The 19,329-nt window shown below is 49.5% G+C and overlaps 2 protein-coding genes across 4 annotated transcripts in view; one reads left to right on the forward strand and one right to left on the reverse strand.

Moving 5' to 3' along the window:
• RAB37 (RAB37, member RAS oncogene family) overlaps positions 1-19,329 on the reverse strand; it is a 49,167-nt gene that overhangs the window by 16,343 nt on the left and 13,495 nt on the right. For both annotated transcript variants that reach the window (XM_014518084.2, XM_025199204.1), the window contains exon 2: positions 7,695-7,805. In XM_014518084.2, coding sequence (XP_014373570.2) covers positions 7,695-7,805 — 111 coding nt within the window. The remainder of the gene's footprint in view (positions 1-7,694; positions 7,806-19,329) is intronic.
• Positions 9,110-17,625, forward strand: LOC112549605 (CMRF35-like molecule 4). Of its 2 annotated transcripts, none has more exons than XM_025199201.1 (8): positions 9,110-9,240; positions 9,594-9,938; positions 10,769-10,865; positions 12,581-12,696; positions 14,399-14,436; positions 15,489-15,623; positions 16,040-16,174; positions 17,147-17,625. In XM_025199201.1, exons 1-8 carry the CDS (start codon positions 9,162-9,164, stop codon positions 17,297-17,299), a joined length of 1,098 nt encoding a protein of 365 aa, XP_025054986.1. In that variant the 5' UTR covers positions 9,110-9,161; the 3' UTR covers positions 17,300-17,625. The 2 variants fall into 2 exon arrangements, with proteins under 2 accessions (XP_025054986.1, XP_025054987.1); XM_025199202.1 differs by having other exon boundaries at positions 10,817-10,865.

A 19,329-nucleotide genomic window follows, 5' to 3' on the forward strand; every position in this document is an offset into this window, starting at 1 on the left:
GCCCCGAGCTGCGCCCACGCGGCCCCGCCACCCGAGCCGCCGCCGGCGAGAGCTCCCCGTGCCCGGTCCGCAGCCCCTTGGTTTAGTGGCATCCTTTACCCGACCCCACGGGCTCACACACAAGGAGGGCGAGGGCACATCTCTGCCACCCCCTGCTCCAAGCAGGACCGGCCCCGACTAGAGGATCCCAGCCAAAGCCTTGGTTTTCAAACCCTGCAGGGATGGAGACTTGGCAGCGCCTCGCCACCCTCCTAGTGAGAAGGGTCATCCTGATGTCCAGCCTCAGCCTCCCTTGCTGCATCACGGGCCAGCCCCGAGAACAGTCCGGCTCCGTCCTCTTTCGAACCCCGCTTCGGGGAGTTGAAGGCTGCTATTAAATCCCTCCTCAGTCTTTCCTTCTGCAGCGTAAATACGCCCAGTGCCCTCAGCCTCTCCGAAGCCATGTGCACCAGCCCCCGAACCATTTCCGTTGCCCGCCGCTGGGCTCGTTCCCACTTTGTCACATCTTAGTGGGGCCCAGCGGTGGCACTTGTAGACACGCACATTGCTGGAGCCAGCGGCAAGCTGGCATCCCCCGTTGATGAGAGATATCACTCTCTCCTTAGCGGGCCATTCTCTTCCTCCGGCGACGAGTCCGGTGGGACATGTAATCACCAGCTTCTCCAGCTGAGTGCTCTGTTTCTGCGGGAGGAGGGGCATTACTGCACTTTTACGGTCAGAGGACTTGGCTGGATGGAGAGTTTGTGCATCAACTGAGGTTTATGTGGCCCTCCTCCACTTTCCTTAATTGCTCTGTGGTAGCTGGCTGGGATTTATGCTTTAAGGGCGATGTAGTAGATTTACTTCATCTTTCTTGCATTACTTGGGAAAGGAAAGTTACTGGAAGCAGCGGGATGAAAAGGCTGAGAGAAGAGAATGTCTCAGGTTGGCTCAGCTCTCCTCTCTCACCCCAGGCATCACTCGGGTATGTGGAAGAGACACAAAGTTTGGCTTAAATCCCTGGTCAGACCCTTCTCTCCATTCATATAAGCCCTGGCCAATATAGACACTGGAAAAAAATTGCCAAGGTATTCACAGTGACCTGAGGAAGGGCAACTGATGCCCAAAAGCTTGTCCAACAGCTCTTCCAACTATACAGTCAGTCTGATAAAAGCTATTGCAACAAGCCTGGCCTTTTGACATTTCTTAGACGGTCATGGCTACAACAACACGCCGACCCTACAACCTGGACATTGCAACATCCAGGGCATTAATTAGGATATCCCAGCAGTCAAGAGGTTGTCATCCCTGACAGATGTATATTATGGAGACACAGGAGACTTCTGGGACTTGGCTGAGTGGCACTGAGTTAGCTGATTTGCCTGAGAAGATCTCAGGCACGCAACAACCGTAGCAAGGTGGGACAGCTGAGCCCAAGATGTAGCACCACCAGCCTCTTTTAATGGACAGCCTCGTGCCCCATTACCATGGTCTCAGCGGAGATCTGCAAACCCAGACATCAGTCTGAGTAGCCCTGTGCTAATTAAACATGGTTTGTTAGGAGGCTGCTAACCCAACCCACATTTGAGATTGTCTCTCCTGATAATACTTTTTGTTGTATTTGGCTGGGGAAGGATGATGTGGGGAAATGTACCTTTACGAGGCTCTCAAACAAGCTAGTTGGCACTGCTAACGGTGTTGCACAGAGCCTTATGTTACAGAAGGCCAATTAGTTAAAACTCAGACACCAAAATGAAGCAAATCCCTAGCTCGGAGCAATTACTGGCACCAGAGAGATGTCAGGGAAAGTCTTTGCTTTTACAGCCAATTTCCAGCCTCTGAGAAACCCAGCACTTTGATTAACAGAAAGATCTCTGGGAAAAGATGCCAAAAGCATCTTTGAAACAGATGCTCTGTTTGGTCACTCCCAATCCCCTTCCCTGCGGCCTTCATCCCTTGCCTGCTCTCTTTTTAGCCTATATATTTTGGGGGCACAAGCTGCGTCTTCCTGCACATTTCTACTGGACTTAACATGATGGAGATCCCCTCCTGTTGGATGCTACTGCAACACAGACAACGTGAATGTGCTTTGGCTGCTGAAGAGATCATCACAGAGGAGTTAAAGGCCACACACAATCTCTAGCTGTCTTGGGCAGGGTTCAGGCATCTTCACCATTTGCTAATCTCCAGACCAGGCTGCCTACACTGAAGTATTTACTGCTAATCAGTCCAACTGCTCCCTAGTCAGACCCTTCTCTCGTCCTTCTATAAGTGCTCTGGCTACCATAGATTGAGGAACAGAGTAAAATCTGCCAAGACATTTAAACTCGAGGGTAAATACAATCCTACAATGCCCTGTGGGTCTTATTCATGTTTCACCTAATCTGTGCTAATCCAGAGAATGAGCATAAAAGGCGTGTTGCCCTGAGCAGCAGCCTGTAAGAGCCAGGAGTTCCTCCTATGTTATGGGACAACAGAGGTTTAAGTCACTTGAGCAATGTCCATTGCTAATCCATTCCAGGTGAGGTTCCTGGTATGCAATCCTGATAATTATTATAGTTAATGCACAGGCCCATGGCGCCTGGGCCATGGGGCCCTTGCCAATCAGGGACCCCCTGGGGCACCAGGGGCAGCACGGCCCAGACAGGCATCCTGGCCATGGGCATCCGGGGTAGGCAGCTCATGCCTCCTCCCCTCCGGCCAGGCCAGGGCCAGGGGCTAGGGGCCGGTGAGGGGCTCCCTGTGGGAGGTGGCAGCTTCCCAGGGCTGTCTGCTGCCAGGAGGACCCATGGGCAGCCCTGTTCCTGCTCCCTGCCATCTGTGGGTGGCCGCTGGCACCAGCACTACTGGGACAGGATGGGACAGCCCCATCCCACCCTGCCTGGGCCGGAGCTCCTGGCCCCCTCCCTACCCCCCAAGCTGGCCTCGGCCCTGGCCCTTGCCTGGTGGGGGGCCTCCAAATTCCTGTTTGCCCAGAGCACCAATAAATCTTAATCCACCACTGAGTACAGGCCTACAGGATAATAGTCCTGGCATTTTCTCAAATAGGGCCAGATCCTGCAGTGGAATAAACTGTTGTCACTCTGTATAAAGCATTGGGGGATCCAGCCCATAATCTGGAGGACAGATTCCACTCTCAGGGCCATGGGCACACATGTGGAGCAACACTAATCAGGTGTGAATTCATCTGCCGCAGAGTGGTTGACAGAAGCAAGACCAGAATCAGGGCTTGTCTCCAGGGTGCAGTGTTTGGCTTTTGCTGGTCTGCAGACTAATGACGCATGCAAACGCAGGAGGTGAGATGGCAGAGATATGCCCCACAAAAGTGTTTCTGGGCTTCCTTTTCCCTCTGAATCCTTCCTGGTCAAGCCAAGGGTTTTTTCTCCCCCCTTCAGGACAGGAGCACAGTTTGGGAACCTGTATTTCCAGTTTCTGTAAGCATGCCATAAAATAAGCACAGGGAATGCGTGGTCAGGAAACTGCATACAGTTTATATTGCAATCTTCAAAAGGAGACTGGACGTACACCTTGCTGGGGTTACTTGACCCCAGCAGTCTTTCCTGCCCAGAGCAGGGGGGCTGGACCTGACGATCTCACGAGGTCCCTTCCAGCCCTAAACTTCTGTGAATTAGTGAATTTGTGAATCTGTGTTCAAAACTACGAAGTGACTAAAAGCACTCCGTGGGTGCTATACTGAGGGGGGATATACTGCTGCCTGGAAAGATCACTGCTTCCACAATCTGACCTGCCTTCCTAGTGAACAGGTTACTCTTCAGTTTTTTGCCCTGAGCCACTGTTGCTGTTTAACACCTGCCATGTTCCACACCAGAGATAGCCGCGTTTCCAAAGTAAGGGGGGATTATGACTCAGAGATGGCACATCCTGGCTTTAGGGGTAGGCTCCATACTGAGCATGGGGAAGAGGCACAATCAGAGCAGTGTGGTATCTAGGAAGAGTGAAGATGTACATGCAATATAGCGCATGTAAACAGATTAGGGGGTTGGCCACATCTCCCTGAAGTCAACAGGCCAGTCCTCCTTCCTAGAGATAGGAAGGAATTCTGTCCTGCTCATCTCTAGCAGGGGCATGAAGGCTCCTGGCTTTCCCACAAGTTTTGCCCCTATAACACAGAGCAAGGTTTGTCTCTGTGCTTGTGACAAAGCAAATCGAGCTCTTCAGAAGAAAGGTGCTGTCAGCATTGCTATGGGGAAAAGGCAGCCCAGTGCACCCTCCTCAGCAAGGAGGGGAACGGCAGGCACCGTCTGTAGCAGAGCAGACCCACCATAGGAAGGAGGTGTAGAAATAGGCCCGAACCCAGAGCCCTGGATCTGACCCCCTGGGACCTCCGGAGAAGTATGGGCCCGAGTTCAGATTCAAGCAACAAAGCCCATCTCTGTGATGACTTTATCTGAATCCAGCCATCTCTAGACTTTGGGGCAGCTGGCACCAGGTGGGAAGTTCTTTAGTCTGATGCCCTGCAAATGCCGCTTTGGTAGATAGCAAAATAGCAGAGCCACAAGGCAGACTTCCCTTCTCACTAGCATCAGGGAAAATAAGCTGGGCGGGAATATGACCGAACCCCAAACTCCTTCCTGGTCTCCCTAGAAAGCAGTCAGCAAACCAGTCACTGATTTTGGGTAGGTCCCTGACAGTGACACAAGAGGGCACTCGCACTCCATTTAGCATTCCCTGCACTCAGCTCGTTCTTCATCCCAGGGACTCTTCTGACCAGAAGGTTGTTCATAGCCAATTAAGATTTATTTCTCTGGTTTCTCAGCCCAAATGGAGAAGGAAATCCCTGTTATTAACTGCTACCCAACACAGAGACACCAGCCTGAGCCTCAGGCTCTCCTCGGGGCGGGGGGAGAAAAGAGGATGAGATGAGATTAGAGTTGGCAGAGATGATACACCCACTGCGCCTTCAAAGGGAACAGAGGCAATTGAGGCTTCCAGGTGCTTGATAGAAATGTCCACAGCCTGTTGGCTCAAGGGATTAAGCATGTGTAGCAGGAAATAACCTCGTGCTGGTAAGGCCAATAGAGAAGCAGCTGCCAGATCTGTGCAGTCACACACCTGTCCAGAGGGACACAGAACTGGACCCCAGAAAAGTGAACTTCAACCCTTTGCAAAGCTGTTTTCTAATTCAAGGGGAATGGGCTGCCTGTGTGCTTCTGACTCCCAGAGGCTGTCCACACTGACACGAGGCTGTCTCCATGCATGAGCGCTCCCAGCGAACACCATTTCCCTTAGGCCCCTGTTGCATATTACATATATTATGCAATTAACTTGTGAGTCGTGCAATAAATTCAGACTGGCCACACATGCAAAGCAAATATCATGCTATAAAAAAGACCAACCCGCTACAGAGTTAGTGCTTGAAATTGTGTAACAACTTTATAGCTGGTTTCTATCCAGCTTTAATTTGAACATGTGGCAGGGACCTTAATGAGGGTGGAAGGGTTTTTTTTCTGCCTGTTCAGAGCACATGGAAGCAAGACATCCCAAATGCATACAACCAGGCCACAGGTTTGTAAAGTGGAAGCAGCTTCATGGTATGTGGAGGAGACTGTGGAACATCCCTCCAAACCCCTCTCAGCTGATGGCATTTCTGGGAGTCTCATGGCCTTCTAAATATGGTTCAGGCAGCCTGATGTGGCATCTGTGGGTGAGTCTACACATGCATTAATGCGTTTTAGTTAATGCACATTAAATCTGGTACCTTCATTGTGAAGTACAAGGAAAACATGCATTAGCCTGTCTTAATGCACATTAACTAAAAAGCACAGGGTACTTTTACATGTGCTCTGTGGGTGAGGGGCAGTTTAATTAGAATGGGTCTGAAAGCCACTCTAATTAAAGCATCACTGCATCTTGTGTATCAGCATCCCTGCGCTTCAAAATGGTGGCAGGGAGCATTTGAACTAAAGCTTGTTCAACAAACTTTAGTTTAAGTGCCCCTGCCACCATTTTGAAGCATGGGGGTGCTGATACATGAGACACAGGAGACTACTGGAGTGCAATAATTACCATACTCCAGCAGAGTCGATTAATCGTAAGGTAATTATTGCTCTCGATTAATCGAGTCTGCTCCAATGCTCTGTAATTACAGTGCGTCAGAGGAACTCTACAGCACATCTATAGGCATCCTTGGTTTTTAAGTAATGCTTAAAAGTGCATTAGCCTATTTGAATGCACATTAGCGGAATAGCACTTTTTAGTGACACTTTAATGTACATTAAAATAGGCTAATGTGCATTAAAGTTCACGTGTCGATGCACCCTGTGGTAGCACAAGGCCTGCAGAGCTGGACCAAGGATTCCTAAAGAATTTACCTGGCAGCAAAGGTCATAAATATGCACACAAACATCAATACGAACCCACAGGGCCAGACCTGCGCAAGACTTCTTCATCCAGGGCTTTCACTGAGAGCAACCAGCGTGCATGTTTGCACAACTGTGTCCAGGAAAGACACAGGCTGGGTTGAGAGCTGCTTGAGGTTACCAAAGCAGCCCAGAGCAACTGGAATGCACTGTTACCTCTGACCCAATTTACTCCTATAGTGGCATCCAACGGGGAGGTAGAAGTCTGGAGAACATACAATGTTTTTGGCATGGAGTCGCCCATGGTGGAAGAACAATGGATCTACCAGACAGTAGAATTAGGCACACTGCATCCTATGTCCCTATATAACTGCTGACGCACGTACATTAGAGGAGTTCTTGGAAACAGATGTGACATCTAAATATGTGGCTAAAATTTCCATGATGGCCTCATATGTGTTTTGCTTTGTACACTTATACCTTTTTGGCTCAATTTTTTTTGGTCATTGTCAGCTCTGAGATGATTTGTGCTGACTTGAAACTCATGGCTAGGTTTTGAGCTGCCTGGGAGGGGTGATCCAGCCCAGTTATTCCCAGTTTCAAGTCTATACCTTGATAACTAAAGAAGGAATGAACTCAGCACATCACACAGAGGCAGTTTGGAGTGGGGAAATCCTGCAAAGAGAGTTTAAGGAAACAGCAAAAGAGGCAGAAGTGGATTTTAAGAAGCATGTGACCCTCTGAAAAGGCTCTTGCTTTTTTATTGAGCAACTTCATCACATCAGTTTGTTGAACAGTATTGCCACACACACTATATGGTCTGATTGTCCACAACCAGTGTTCCCATCCCCACCACCTGTGTATCCAGATGGACAAGGGAATGGGTTAATATAATACACGTCTTTCAGGTTTCATGGGTGGCACTGAGATCCATAAACTCCCCAGAAGGGAACCCTTTTGTCTGCATTTCATGGACTCCAGCTAAGAGTCAGATCCCTAATCTGATCCACCTGCATGCTTTCCTTCAGAAATTTCCCTTTCTCCCTGAAGAAGAAATCCCTCGTGGATTTGGCTTCATTTGTCTTCAAAGAGGTCACCCTGCTAGGGCAAAAAGGACATGTAGGAAAACCCAAAATCTGGGCTTAATTTGGAGCATGGCAGGCCCCTGTGATTAACGAGTGATTTAAGTACTGTGCAGTACTGACGTCACTCGTGTGAGCTGTGTTTATTACCATCCTCAGACTTGGATGCTATCGTTATGGCAACATACAGCAAATCCCATATTCTGATTTTTTTTTTTTTAAAGCAGAGCCCCTTCCACAAATAACCCCTCTCAGCTACCATGAGTATTTCTGGGCATGCTTACAACAGAGTAACCAAAGAGCCAGCCCTTACCGTGAATCCAATGCCTACGGTGGCAGAAAAAGATCCTGGAATGAACTTGCCCTGATCAAACTGGACCAGCAGTGATGTCTTCCCCACGCCGCTGTCTCCAAGCAAGATAGTCTGCAAGAATCAAAGCATCCTAGGTGAGGAAATGATCTGGGAAGCTGAACTTACAGGGGTTGGCTGGGAACCTCGAGTCCTCTCTGATGCATAGCACCCCTTCAAGCTGCATGGTGAAGATGGCAGGGAGAGGCTCCTGGGATCTGGGCCCTAAGGGTGCACCTGCATGGAAAAGCCAGAGGGTAAAACCCAGGTCCCGGGATGCCCTCCCCATCATAGAAATGCATCACTGGGCTACAGAGCCAGGCGCACTTCTGCGTGCTCTTTATCTGGCTCCATGACCCTTGTTCTTCCTGACCCAGCTTCAACAAAATTGTCCTCAGCCCAAGTTTGCATCCTCTCTGGCTGAGAAGGGTGGAGAGCTCAGGCCAGGAGCCCCTGAGGGCAGCAGTCACCTGCTGACCTCTCTGTGGCCCTTATTGGCACATGGAGCTTTGTGAAAACCCAACCACATCCTGGCTTTTGGGAAACCAGAGTTGCTGCACAGCTCTGACAACCAAGTGGCTGCCCCTGCTCGCAGATCAGACTGCCAAGGGAGAAGTTCAGCCCAGCTTCCTCTTCCCTTTCCTGTCTCAGGGCACAGGCATAACCTTGCTTTTCTCTGGTTTCTTGATTTGTAGGTAAGCTTGCAAAGAACAAAGTTACCATACTATGCCGATCCCACCAAGACAGAGTGAGCCATTAGCAACGATAATTGGATGCAAGGCCCCTACTGAGGAATATCCTGCAAAGGAAAAGTGTATTACATCTAGAGATGGATGCATAGTCCCATGGGCCCCTCCTAGGAGGCTCCTGCAACTCTTACCTAGGGTGCCTAGGGTCTGGAAAAGCTGGACCCTTCGGCAGAAGCAGTTTGCTCTGAAGTGGGGCAGCATCATTTCAAATGCACTGCTTCCGCCCTGCTCCCAGCCCTCTTGTGTTTGCTTCTCCCATCCTGGTCTGCAGCCCATAGGCCCCCTCTGCCTCTCAGCTGAATGTTAACAGATGAGGCACAAAATCTACCCCTTAGCCCCCACTGCAGTGAGGATAATAAAGCTAATGATAATATCATTGCCCATAAAATATGAATTCTCTCTAGCTGGGTGGGCAGGTAGCAGTTTCCGTGGCTGCTACCCGGTCACATAATACAGATACACGCAGCATCAAATCAGAAGGGATGTTCTCCGCGCACTGGATTGAAGCCAGGCCTGTCCCCTGTCCCCTGCCTCCTGCCCTGTATTTGTGAACAAAGGCGGAGCACCGGGAAGTGAAAGATCACACAAGGACCAAAAGAGGAAGTATCTGAATCAGTGCGGCAGACACAAAGCCGTCCTGGAGGGAAGCAGACTCCACTTGCTGCAGTATTTTCCACAACGGATGGGAGAGTCAGTGAACAAGGAGGCCATTATGAGGACCATGTGGCTGCCCCTTGCTGGGGGCGTTCTCCTCCTTCCAGGTGAGCGCTTCATCTTGCTCCTTTTGCAGGGGAGGACTGCTGAATGGCACACAAGCTGGCATTCAGCCTCTCTCTCTGGCTGGGAGGGGGAAGCTACCAGGGCATACTGCAGCCTTCAGAACTTATACCCAGTAACGTTCACGTTCAAACTAAGGGGGCTCATGTACACAGCCCCTGAGGAGCTAAATGCGGCGATAGTCCTGCCTGTTTCCTCTGTGTCGGAGCACAATGTCTTTCATAGGCTCTGACACGCCCAGTATGAGCTGAGGGCATGGGCCCCTTGGGTACTGATTTCAAGCTGCCTCTACCATCCAGTGAAAGGCAGACTGAGTTTGGCCTGACTTATTTTCCAGGCTATGTCTCTGTGCTGGCTGCTCAGCTGACTGGCCCTGGGGAGATGAGCGGGGTCCTGGGCCAGTCTGTGTCTGTGCCGTGTCAATACATGGAAAAATACCAGACAAAAAAAAAATACTGGTGTGGAGGAGAAAATTGGGAATCTTGCTCCAAAGTCGTGGAGAGCATGGGGTCTGAGGATGAGGTGCGGCAGGGCAGAGTCTCCCTCCGAGACAACCACCTCCTGCACACGTTCACCGTGACCCTGGAGAACCTCACCCTGGAGGACATGGGGACCTACTGGTGTGGGATAAACCAATTTGGACAGGATCTTAATGCCCCAGTGAAGGTGACTGTCTTCCCAGGTGAGTCCCTTAGAGCACTGCCCAGCTGCTGGAAGGTGGGGGTGCCTGGTCGTGGGGAGACAAGAGAGGGAGTGGGACTGGAGGACAGGCTGCGGCTGTGTCCCCACGAGGCTGTTTCCTGAGCAGACACGCTTGTCATGGTGCAGCAGTGGACTGAGTGCGGCCTTTGCTATGGACACAGCACAGAGCCTCAGTCTTGCCCATTCGAGCTGTGGCAGGGAACCAACCGTGAGAGGTCTGTAATATCCCTGCTTAAAACACAGGAGCATCTAAAGCAGTCACCAGCCTGAATGAGGTACGTAGGCATCACAGGTAGGGAATGGGGTTTAACTGAAGATTATGTCCCGGGCCTGAAAGCTCTGGGCAGCACTGCGGTGTCTGCACCCTGCCTGCTTCAGGGGTCCCCGATCTCTGCCCTTTGCTGCAGTAGAGACATTCATCGCCGAGTGCCATGCCAGCCGGGGGCTGTGTGTGTCCTTGTGTGAAATAACATTTGCTGATGGCGGTCTAGTATAGTGGTGCGCTACATTTTGGCCCTGCTGGATCAGGATCGGGCCCTGTGTCAGCCTTGTGCACAGAGATTGACTCTTGGGGCCCTGCGCCGCCCCTGCCTGGTGCCAAGATTGGGCCTCACTGCCCAGCCCCGTGTGTCAGGATCAGTCTCCATGCCACCCTAAGTGCTGGGATTGGGCCCCTATGCCATGCTGCATGCCTGAGCTAGCACACAGGGATGGATAACACTGGAGAAGTTATCCACATGAAGCCTCGTGGGCTGGCTAACGCTGGAGAAGTGACTTCAGTGCACTGTGTTTTCTGACATACATTTTTAGATCTCTCCGCCACAAAGATGGTGATAACAGCTGGATTTATCTCCACAGTAAGCAGCACTGTGAGCCCCAGGATGACCACACATGCCAGCCCTGCAAGGTAGGAGCAGATGGGTCAAGGCAAGAGCTTCAGCATGTTGTAGACGGAGGCAATCAAGGCTGAATTTCTAATGCCTGGCTTTGCTTGCTTGGCACTGCCTGTACTGGCAGACACTGGTCCATCCCAGTTAATGAAGGCAGCCTGGGCTGCTGGGCAAGTACCTACTTGAGTTGTGCTGACAAATGTGGACTTTGCATGTGAAATATAGGGAAGTTCCCAGCCTCAGTCAGGCATGACGGCTGATGCACTGCCTTGGGCACATTGTGTTACCCTATACACCACTGAGGCCCAGAGCAGGGGAAACTCAGCATAAACTCTACAGGAAGCTCCACTTTGCTGGGGGAAGCACTACACAAGAGAGATAAACATGAGCTGCCCTGGGTTGTAGATGGAGCTAGTGACAGCCAAGACCTCAGGAGCTCCTGTCACGTGGGCAGGCCATGAGGCCACGCTCCTTCAAGGCCTGTGCATCCTTGCCAGACACTTCCGCCCTTGGTTTCCCCTGTCATGCTCTCCAGGTCAGCACCCGAGAAGTTGCCCTGGGCTTTCCGCTGCATAAGCCCTTCTTTCTTCACATCCTCCTGCTTCCCAGAAGATCCATCCCTTCCCCCAGAGAGCACTGTTGTCCTTCCTTTTTCCAGGGCACGGCTCACAACAACGGCTGAGCCCCCAGTCATTCTCCTGGCAAGATAGTCCCTCTCTCTAGAGAGATTACTCCACTTGCTTCTTTCCTCTTGCCCCTCTGTTTGATTTAACACTAACCCCATTATTCTACTTCTGTCACACTTCTCCTTGGCCTGCGCACTGTCAGCAAATGAGCTGGGTGTGCCCACAGTTCATATAGAGCTGCCATGTAGAGCTTCTCAGTCATCCTTTTCTGCTCCTTATCCCACAGGCTTGGGTGGTCAAGACCTCCCTTCTTTTTCTTACATTTACTCCTCTTGCTTAGGAACTTGAAGTCTGGTCTATACCCAAAGCAAAGGTTACACTAATTATGTGATTTCTGTACTGATTTAGTTAAACCTAGTGCAACTGTGCATGTGGATACTCAACAAATAGGTTTAAAGCTGGATTTTACAATGTTTGGCTTCCATTGGTGCAAGTTAAGTTCAATGCAATCAGTTTTAAGAGCATCAGCAAGGCTGCTTGCAATGGTTTAAAACTCCAGCTGTTTTGAAACCCATTCACGTTAAATGTGTGCAATGCATCCTATTGGGTAGTTCTGTGTCATCCCACATGGCAGCCCCACTACCACAAGCTCTGCTTTGTATGAGGCTCCTTCTCCAGAAGGAAGGGCCTCTGCTTTTAGGAGCTGAAACTAGATTTGTGACACAATTGCTTTACTCAGATCTGACCCGAGTTTGGAGCTTGGGAAAGACCGGGTCTGGGTAACAGAGGGCAGGGCTGGATAGTGCGGGGAGCTGGTAGGGACTGGAGTTCCCCACGATTGAGCAGCAGTAGCCAGGAGGAGTTATCAGTGGCAGGGGCTGGGACTGGGCATGGATATCCTCAGGCTCAGGAAGAGGAAGCAGCTGAGGGCTGGGGGTGAATGCTACCTCTAGCCCTGATGGCCATGGCTGGTGAAGATGGCTGGCATGAGTGACCTGGTTCAGTAATGGCCACTTCTCTCAGCCTTCAGTCAGGGGCTCAGTTGCACGGGTGGGCCTACAGTGAGGGCAATGTCTCATGGACATATTTTGTCCTTTTTCTTTCAGCTCTATTTTCACCAACCCCATGTTCCTGTTGCCAATGGTCATCTTGGTTTTAATCCTACTGATAGGCATCTTGGGTTTTCTTCTGGCAAGGAGGAGGATGCTGAAGAGGCAAGAGGGTGAGAGCTGCAAGGAGGCATCTGCCTCCATCTCAATCTCATCAGTGATCCACCGCTGTCCCTGCCCTGTCCCCAGAGCTCTAGACAACCAAACTCATGCTAACATTATAGCTGCAGTGAGCCAAGGATCCAAAATGGAGAGTCCTGCCCCCACACCATTAGATTTAGAACAAGGCCATGGAAGTGGCTGCCCAGACCAACACAGCAGCCAAACCCACTTCCATCTAAGCCGCGGACTAGCAGCCTCTGAGGACTAGAGAGAAATCCCTTGACTCAACCCTCCCACCTCAAGAGACTGTTTCTCTTTTTACATTTTGATCCAAACCTTCTCACCATGTCTGAATGATGTGCAAAGGATAGTTGTGCACCCAGGCACTGGTTGGTGGGGGAGGAAGGCTAGGAAGACTTGGGATCTGTTCCTAGACTTGCCATAGTCCCCAGTCAAGAACAAATTGCCCAGGGTACCCAGCACACAGGAACACGCTTCCTGGCCCATTTGTGTAGGGAGGTTGCAGCAGTGAGCACCACTACTTGTTGTATAATGGAGACCTTCTTCTTCCTCTTTACCAAGTCCCCTTTGAACACCCTCACTCATGCCTCTCATTGATTGGTTCCACAGTAAGACTGACCCTACAAGACAACAGGCAGTTCCCAGTCGAGCTAAGCCTTAATGCTCATGCATGATTTTGATGGATGCATGCACAATGCTTTAGCACAGATTCAAGGCCTGGTGGAAGAGGGAGCCTGGGTGCTCACACTCTGCAGGATGAAGCCCTATGTTCTTCTAAATCTCAGCTCTCTCTTCCATTTGTGATGCACCAGGCTGGAGCCAGGCCATACGCTGGAGTTTGTTGCAATGTTCAAAGCCAGGAGACAGCAGAGTTACCCAATCCGTTCCCCCTTCCCCAACCTACCAACTTAGCCATAAAGGGTGCATCCAAATGAGCATGCACTTGTGGTTTGTAGTGTCTCAAACCTGCATCCTGGTGCCAAAATTTGATGTCCTGGTATAAAAAATAAATAAATACATAAATAAAACCACCACACAAAGCAGTGTGGTGCACATGGCTGCAACATGCAGCACCAGAAATGGAGCCTGGCTGTCCAGAGCCACTCTCTGGTTGCCAGCCAGGCTCCATGTGGTACCAGGTTAGACCATCAGAACAGAAGAGACCCGACCCAACTGCTATGCCCAGCCTGTGTCCGTGTGTTATAACTTGCCAGGGCACCATGGCACGGAAGCCTTAGAATCCCCACCCCTTTCTTTTCTCCATCAGCTTCCCCTGTGTGAAGTGCTGCTCTCTCATGCCACAGGATCGCAGCAGGAGCATCCATCACAGACTATATGCAAGATAGGGTCCTGATGTGATACCTGTGTATTATCACCTCTATGAGGGTTGCAACAGAGGCTGTGTTCATTCCAGGTGTCCCAAGTCCCCTTGGAAGACTTACAAGAGAGCATATATCCACCTGTGCATGCCACCTACCAACACATGCTTGAGCCCTCTCTGTAGAAAGGGGTCCACTCAGCTAGTCTCCAAGAGCTAATATACTTCAGAAGTTTGGCCCTAATCCTATAATGTCCAGAGGGTCCTCCCTGCCCCCAGTTTCCAGCCTTGTCCTGCTCCTCTATAGCTATTATCTTCCAGCAGTTGATCCCACACTGTGACATCCCTATGATAAAGTGTCTCTTTTCTTTCAGCTGATGCAGTCCTTGAAACAACCCCAGGATCAAGTGAGGTAAGAGAATGCGGTGGCTATTTTCCTCTGTCCCAAGAAGTCACATTTCTCCAGCTCACAAAGGTCTGAGCCAGTGAGTCACAAACAGGGTGCCACGAGATCCTTCCAAGGGTGCAGAAGGGTGCCACACAATGTTTGCACTGCCCAGTGTGCAAACATGATTCACAATATAAACTCAGAGATTTCACATAGAAACCTATCCCTGTGGTCTTTCCAAGTACTTTGCAACAGCAAAATTGCTTTATTATTTTTCTGTGGTCAAAAAAAAGAATAAAAACTAAGAGCCAGCATGCTCTAGAAGGTACCTTAAGTCTATCAGAGGTTACATGAGTCTGTCTAGGTGTTTAAAAAGGTTGAGAACCACTGATGTAGACATACAAGAGGCACATTAACAACTTAATCAAATTCCAACCTGGGGCTCGCAGAGCTCAGTCATCCCAACCTTATAAGATGACAAGGAAAGAAGAATCCAAAATGAGTAGAAAATGTAGGAGGATCTATCAGAAGAGTGCAAGGACCAGAATCATTGCAAGGGGCTGACCAGAAATGATTTATCTTTGTCACAGGAGAAATGGTCTATTGGAGGGGGTTCTGGCCAGGCAGTCAAGATCTCTAGATGTGCCAGTCGCTAATTGGGTGACCTTAGCTGAATCTTTTTTGCATCTCAGTTGCACAGTCTGTACAACAGGAGGAACCTCCTTTTTGTCAGTACTTCAAGTTTGGTGTTGGACAGTTCTGGGCCAATGCTAGCTATTAGTAGGACCCTTGCTGGAAAGAGCAATTAGAAAGGCATGGTGTGTTTGAGGTAATCTAGAAAGGAGAACAGCTGAAGGGACTAGATGACTGTGTGGTTAGATCACCTTAGAAATGGTCACTGATAGTGGACTGTGGTAGGTGTCCCATGCACCTCTAATTTAGTTAGTCTATGAGGTTCAAATCTACCCTACTTTCTGCCTGACTTCAGACTAAACCCCTCCCCCTGATCACTGGAGGTACTCAGAGCTCTAGGACCCACACAGATTCCAAGCCAGAATATGTTAATTTTTTTTCAGGCTCCAGAGGAAGCAAAAAGTGACATTGTCTATGCAAATGTGACTACAAAGCCCAGAAAATCTATACATCAATCTCTCACATCCAGCTCTACCCAGCCTGAGCACTGCCCTGAAAGTGTGGAATACGCCTGTGTGGTAAGGACTTCTCCTGCACTGGAGGCTGCTTGTGAATGCTTCAGGCTCATCGAAGCACCCCAAAGTACCACAGTGGGTTCAGCACCCTCAAGGTCTACGGCTTGTGTACCCTGGGTGGTACAGAGCCCTAACAAAGACCAGACCCTCGGTGGTGGCAGCAGTTACCCTAGGCTTGTGGGTGGGCTCCAGGAAGGGGGTTGGCCGGACATAGGTGCCCCACGGGGGACACTTGAAGTGTGGTTTTTGGTCAGGTGCAGTGAGGCGGGTGGCCTAGCTTAGTAGCACCCCATTACTATCCCGCCACACCCTACCTTCTGCCTGACTTCAGACTAAACCCCTCCCTCTGATCACTGGAGGTACTCAGAGCTCTAGGACCCACACAGAGATTTCAAACCAGAATATGTTGATTTTTTCAGGCTCCAGAGGAAGCAAAAGGTGACGTTTTCTACACAAGTGTGACTACAAAGCCCAAAAAATTGATCAATCAATCTCCCACACTCAGCTTTTCCCAGCCTGAGCACTGCCCTGAAAGCGTGGAATACTCCTGTGTGGTAAAGACCCCTGCATTTATTCTTAAAAGGAAGAGAAGTTGGAACATATTCTTTTGATTCCTTATATTGCCTTTAAATCTCACCTCTGAGGTTTCCGTACAGTACTTGCATCCAACATCCATATCCATTATGGTGCATCGCAGCGGAGGAGGCTTTGAAAATGAAGCCCTGTTTTCATGGGAAATACAGTGGCTTTGAGAGGGGTTCTAGAAAAGACTCTATGAAAATTCCTAGAGGTCTAGAAAAGTTTAGTCTCCATCATGTGCATCAGTGTTCATACTGTGCTCTCCAGCCATCACCTTGGAGGATCAATTTTGCTTTGCCCTGTGCCCATCCAAAGTTTCTGTACAGCTGGCAAATTTCCTAGGCAGGGTGGAAAGCTGTAGGTCTCCCCTGAGTACATGCAAATGCCATACAAATTCTGTGCATATACAACAACTGGTCAACAATGTGCCTAGTTATAAGTGTTCATCTAGTATGCCAAGCTCCCTGCAGTGATGTGTCCTCATTTGAGTGGCTGGAGTGGACTGTCAGTTCTGAGAGAGGAATTGGGGTTGGGGGGGAAACAGGCAATTCTGCACACAGAAGATGGGGAAAGATATGAATGCTCGGTGTGATGCATTGATTATGCCCTGTATGGGCATTCGGGTGACTTGATATACATCTGTATGGCCTCTATGGGAAGCCCAAGACCATGTCTCACAGGTGCCATTACAGACCTGAGAGACACCCCTAGTTCTGCCCTCCACATGCCCAAGACTGAGATCCTCAGGGAATCTCTGAACATGCACCAAAACCAGCCACATGACACGTTTTGGCACATATAGAACAGGAGTGAATGGGCAGGATTTTAACCTAAATCCAGGGTTGAGCTACAAAGTTGGTAGAGACACCCTGAAGCAAATAAAGCTACTGGGATATAATGTTACTTGCCGCCTCTTCTCTCTGACCAAGGCTGCTCAAATTTTTCAGGCTCCAGAAAGGACCATGGTTTCTTACTCCACACTGAAGTTCCCCATGCTGGAGTTGGAGGCTTATTCTGCCAACATGGATGTGTCCTCCAGACCAGCCCTTTGGACAGGGCCCTTGGAAAGAACAGAGTACTGCTGGATGAAAAGGAAGTAGGTCCCTGTGGACCTCTGTGCTTCTCTGTTGGAGCATGTTGGACCTTGCTTTTCTTCCCCTGCAGCTGTGGGGAAGGGCTGGGATTCCATATGGGGCCTGAAGGCTTCAGGCAGCTGAGGTGAGCTGGTAGTGGGAAAGCCCCTCCAGTTTCAACAAATGCCGGCTGGAACCAGATTGAGATAAAAGAAGGGTCTGGCACATCTCGGAAGCATGTGGGGCAACAAGGAGCCCTGTGGAAAGGCAGGCAGATCTCCATCTTTTGATCTTTGGAGTATATTTTGGTCATGCCTTGTACTTTCTCATGCCAATTAAAGCTTCAAAAAAACATGACCCTGCAGGGATGGTCTCCAAGGTGCATAGACCTGCTTCAGCTTTCTGCACACAGCAGAGGGGAGAGGGGATGGGACCAGGATCCCATCAGAGCTAGGATAACTGACTTATTTTAGGATGATCTAGTCGCTGTGAGTATCAGAGTGACTTGGAAACTATGGCAGCACTTGGGACAAGGCCCTCAGAGTCAAGGCAATGGTGTCATGGGGTTGGCATTGGATGGGGGAAAAGGTGACCCTCAGAAGCAGAAATATAGGAAATTGAGGCAACTGATGCTGGTATGGACTTCTGAGAAAGAAAGTGCCAGGGAGCTCCCAAAGTAAAGCATCATGCTGGACTGGAGAGGAGGATTCGGCAGTCAGGGAGACAAGGTATTGGTGAAAGAAGGCAGAAAGTGGCAGCCCACAATGAGGAGGATCCAGCCATCAAACTGCTGAACATGGGGATGTCCTTAATAGCATGGACCAGGGAAGGATGAGCATTTGCTCAAGGAACGCCCATGCTCAATAGGACTGGCTGGCAGCCTTAGGTGTTCCCAATCACTGCTGTAACACCACTAAGAGCTGGTAAAGTGCAGTGCTTGAACCTCGGGGGTTACCATACAGACCCTTTATGTGACTACAGTTCTCACCACCATGTACTATGACATTGCCTTAGTGGAACCAACAGCACTGAACCATCTCTCAGGTTGAACCAGCTGGGCATCTCCTGGGTCTGGTCAGCTGTTTTTTTTGGAAAATGCCAGTCATAGGAAAAGTTTATGAAAAATGTAACTAGTTAAAGTGAAAAGTTAGCAGCCTTTAAAATTAACTGAAGTTAAAACTTAAATATTTCCACTTTCAACTAGTTAAAAGGTAAGTTAAAAAGAGAGTAACTAGTTAAAAGTTAAGTTGATTTGTAGGCCTGTGCGAGTTGGCAGCGAACCAATCCGGCTTTGGATCTGGCCGTGATCTGATCTGGAGCTCTGGACCGGGTTTCCGCCTCGATCCGGTCAAAGTGGCGCTGAAGCTTTGGAGCCGCCTCGGACATCCAGCCATAGAGTATAATGGGGAATCAATGAAATATCTATAACTTTGTTGCTTTTTGTCCAATTTGGATGAAACTTGCAGGGTGGCAGCCTCTGCTGAGAACATGAAGCCTGCCAAGTTTCGAGAAGATTGATGCTGGGGTTTGGGGGGAACTGTACCCCAAATTCTTGAAAGCCAAACTCATGTCACGGCTGTGTGTTACATCACAGGCGGGGTCAAAACTGCAGGGCTGGTAGCTCTTATTGAGGCCACAAAACTTGCCGAGTTCCAAGGAGATCGGTGCAGGGGTTTGGGGAGAACTGCCCCTCAAGCTGTGGACAAGCAAACTGGTTATACTTGTCATATAGTTTTCAGAATAACAGTTTACCAATACCTATGTAACGTTGGATCCTTTTCACCCTTTCCATGTGAAGTACTTTGTAAAAGTCAATGCATCATATAGGTATACCAGAATAACAGAAAGGAGCTATTCATAGCCTGTTGACAAATGAAAGCTGTTTCCACAGAAAACCTCCGTTGTTACAATTTTTATTGCTCAAAAAGTAACAAAAGGGTATGAAATACATCTGAATGAGAAATAATGAAAGTGTCTGAAAATCAAAATTAGTCTGAAATGAGAAAATCAGTTTAAATGAGAAGAAGACTGCTCAGTTGCATAGCAGAAATGGTTTA

The sequence above is a fragment of the Alligator sinensis genome, unplaced genomic scaffold (assembly GCF_000455745.1).
Source record: "Alligator sinensis unplaced genomic scaffold, ASM45574v1 scaffold876_1, whole genome shotgun sequence".
NCBI lineage: Eukaryota > Metazoa > Chordata > Crocodylia > Alligatoridae > Alligator > Alligator sinensis.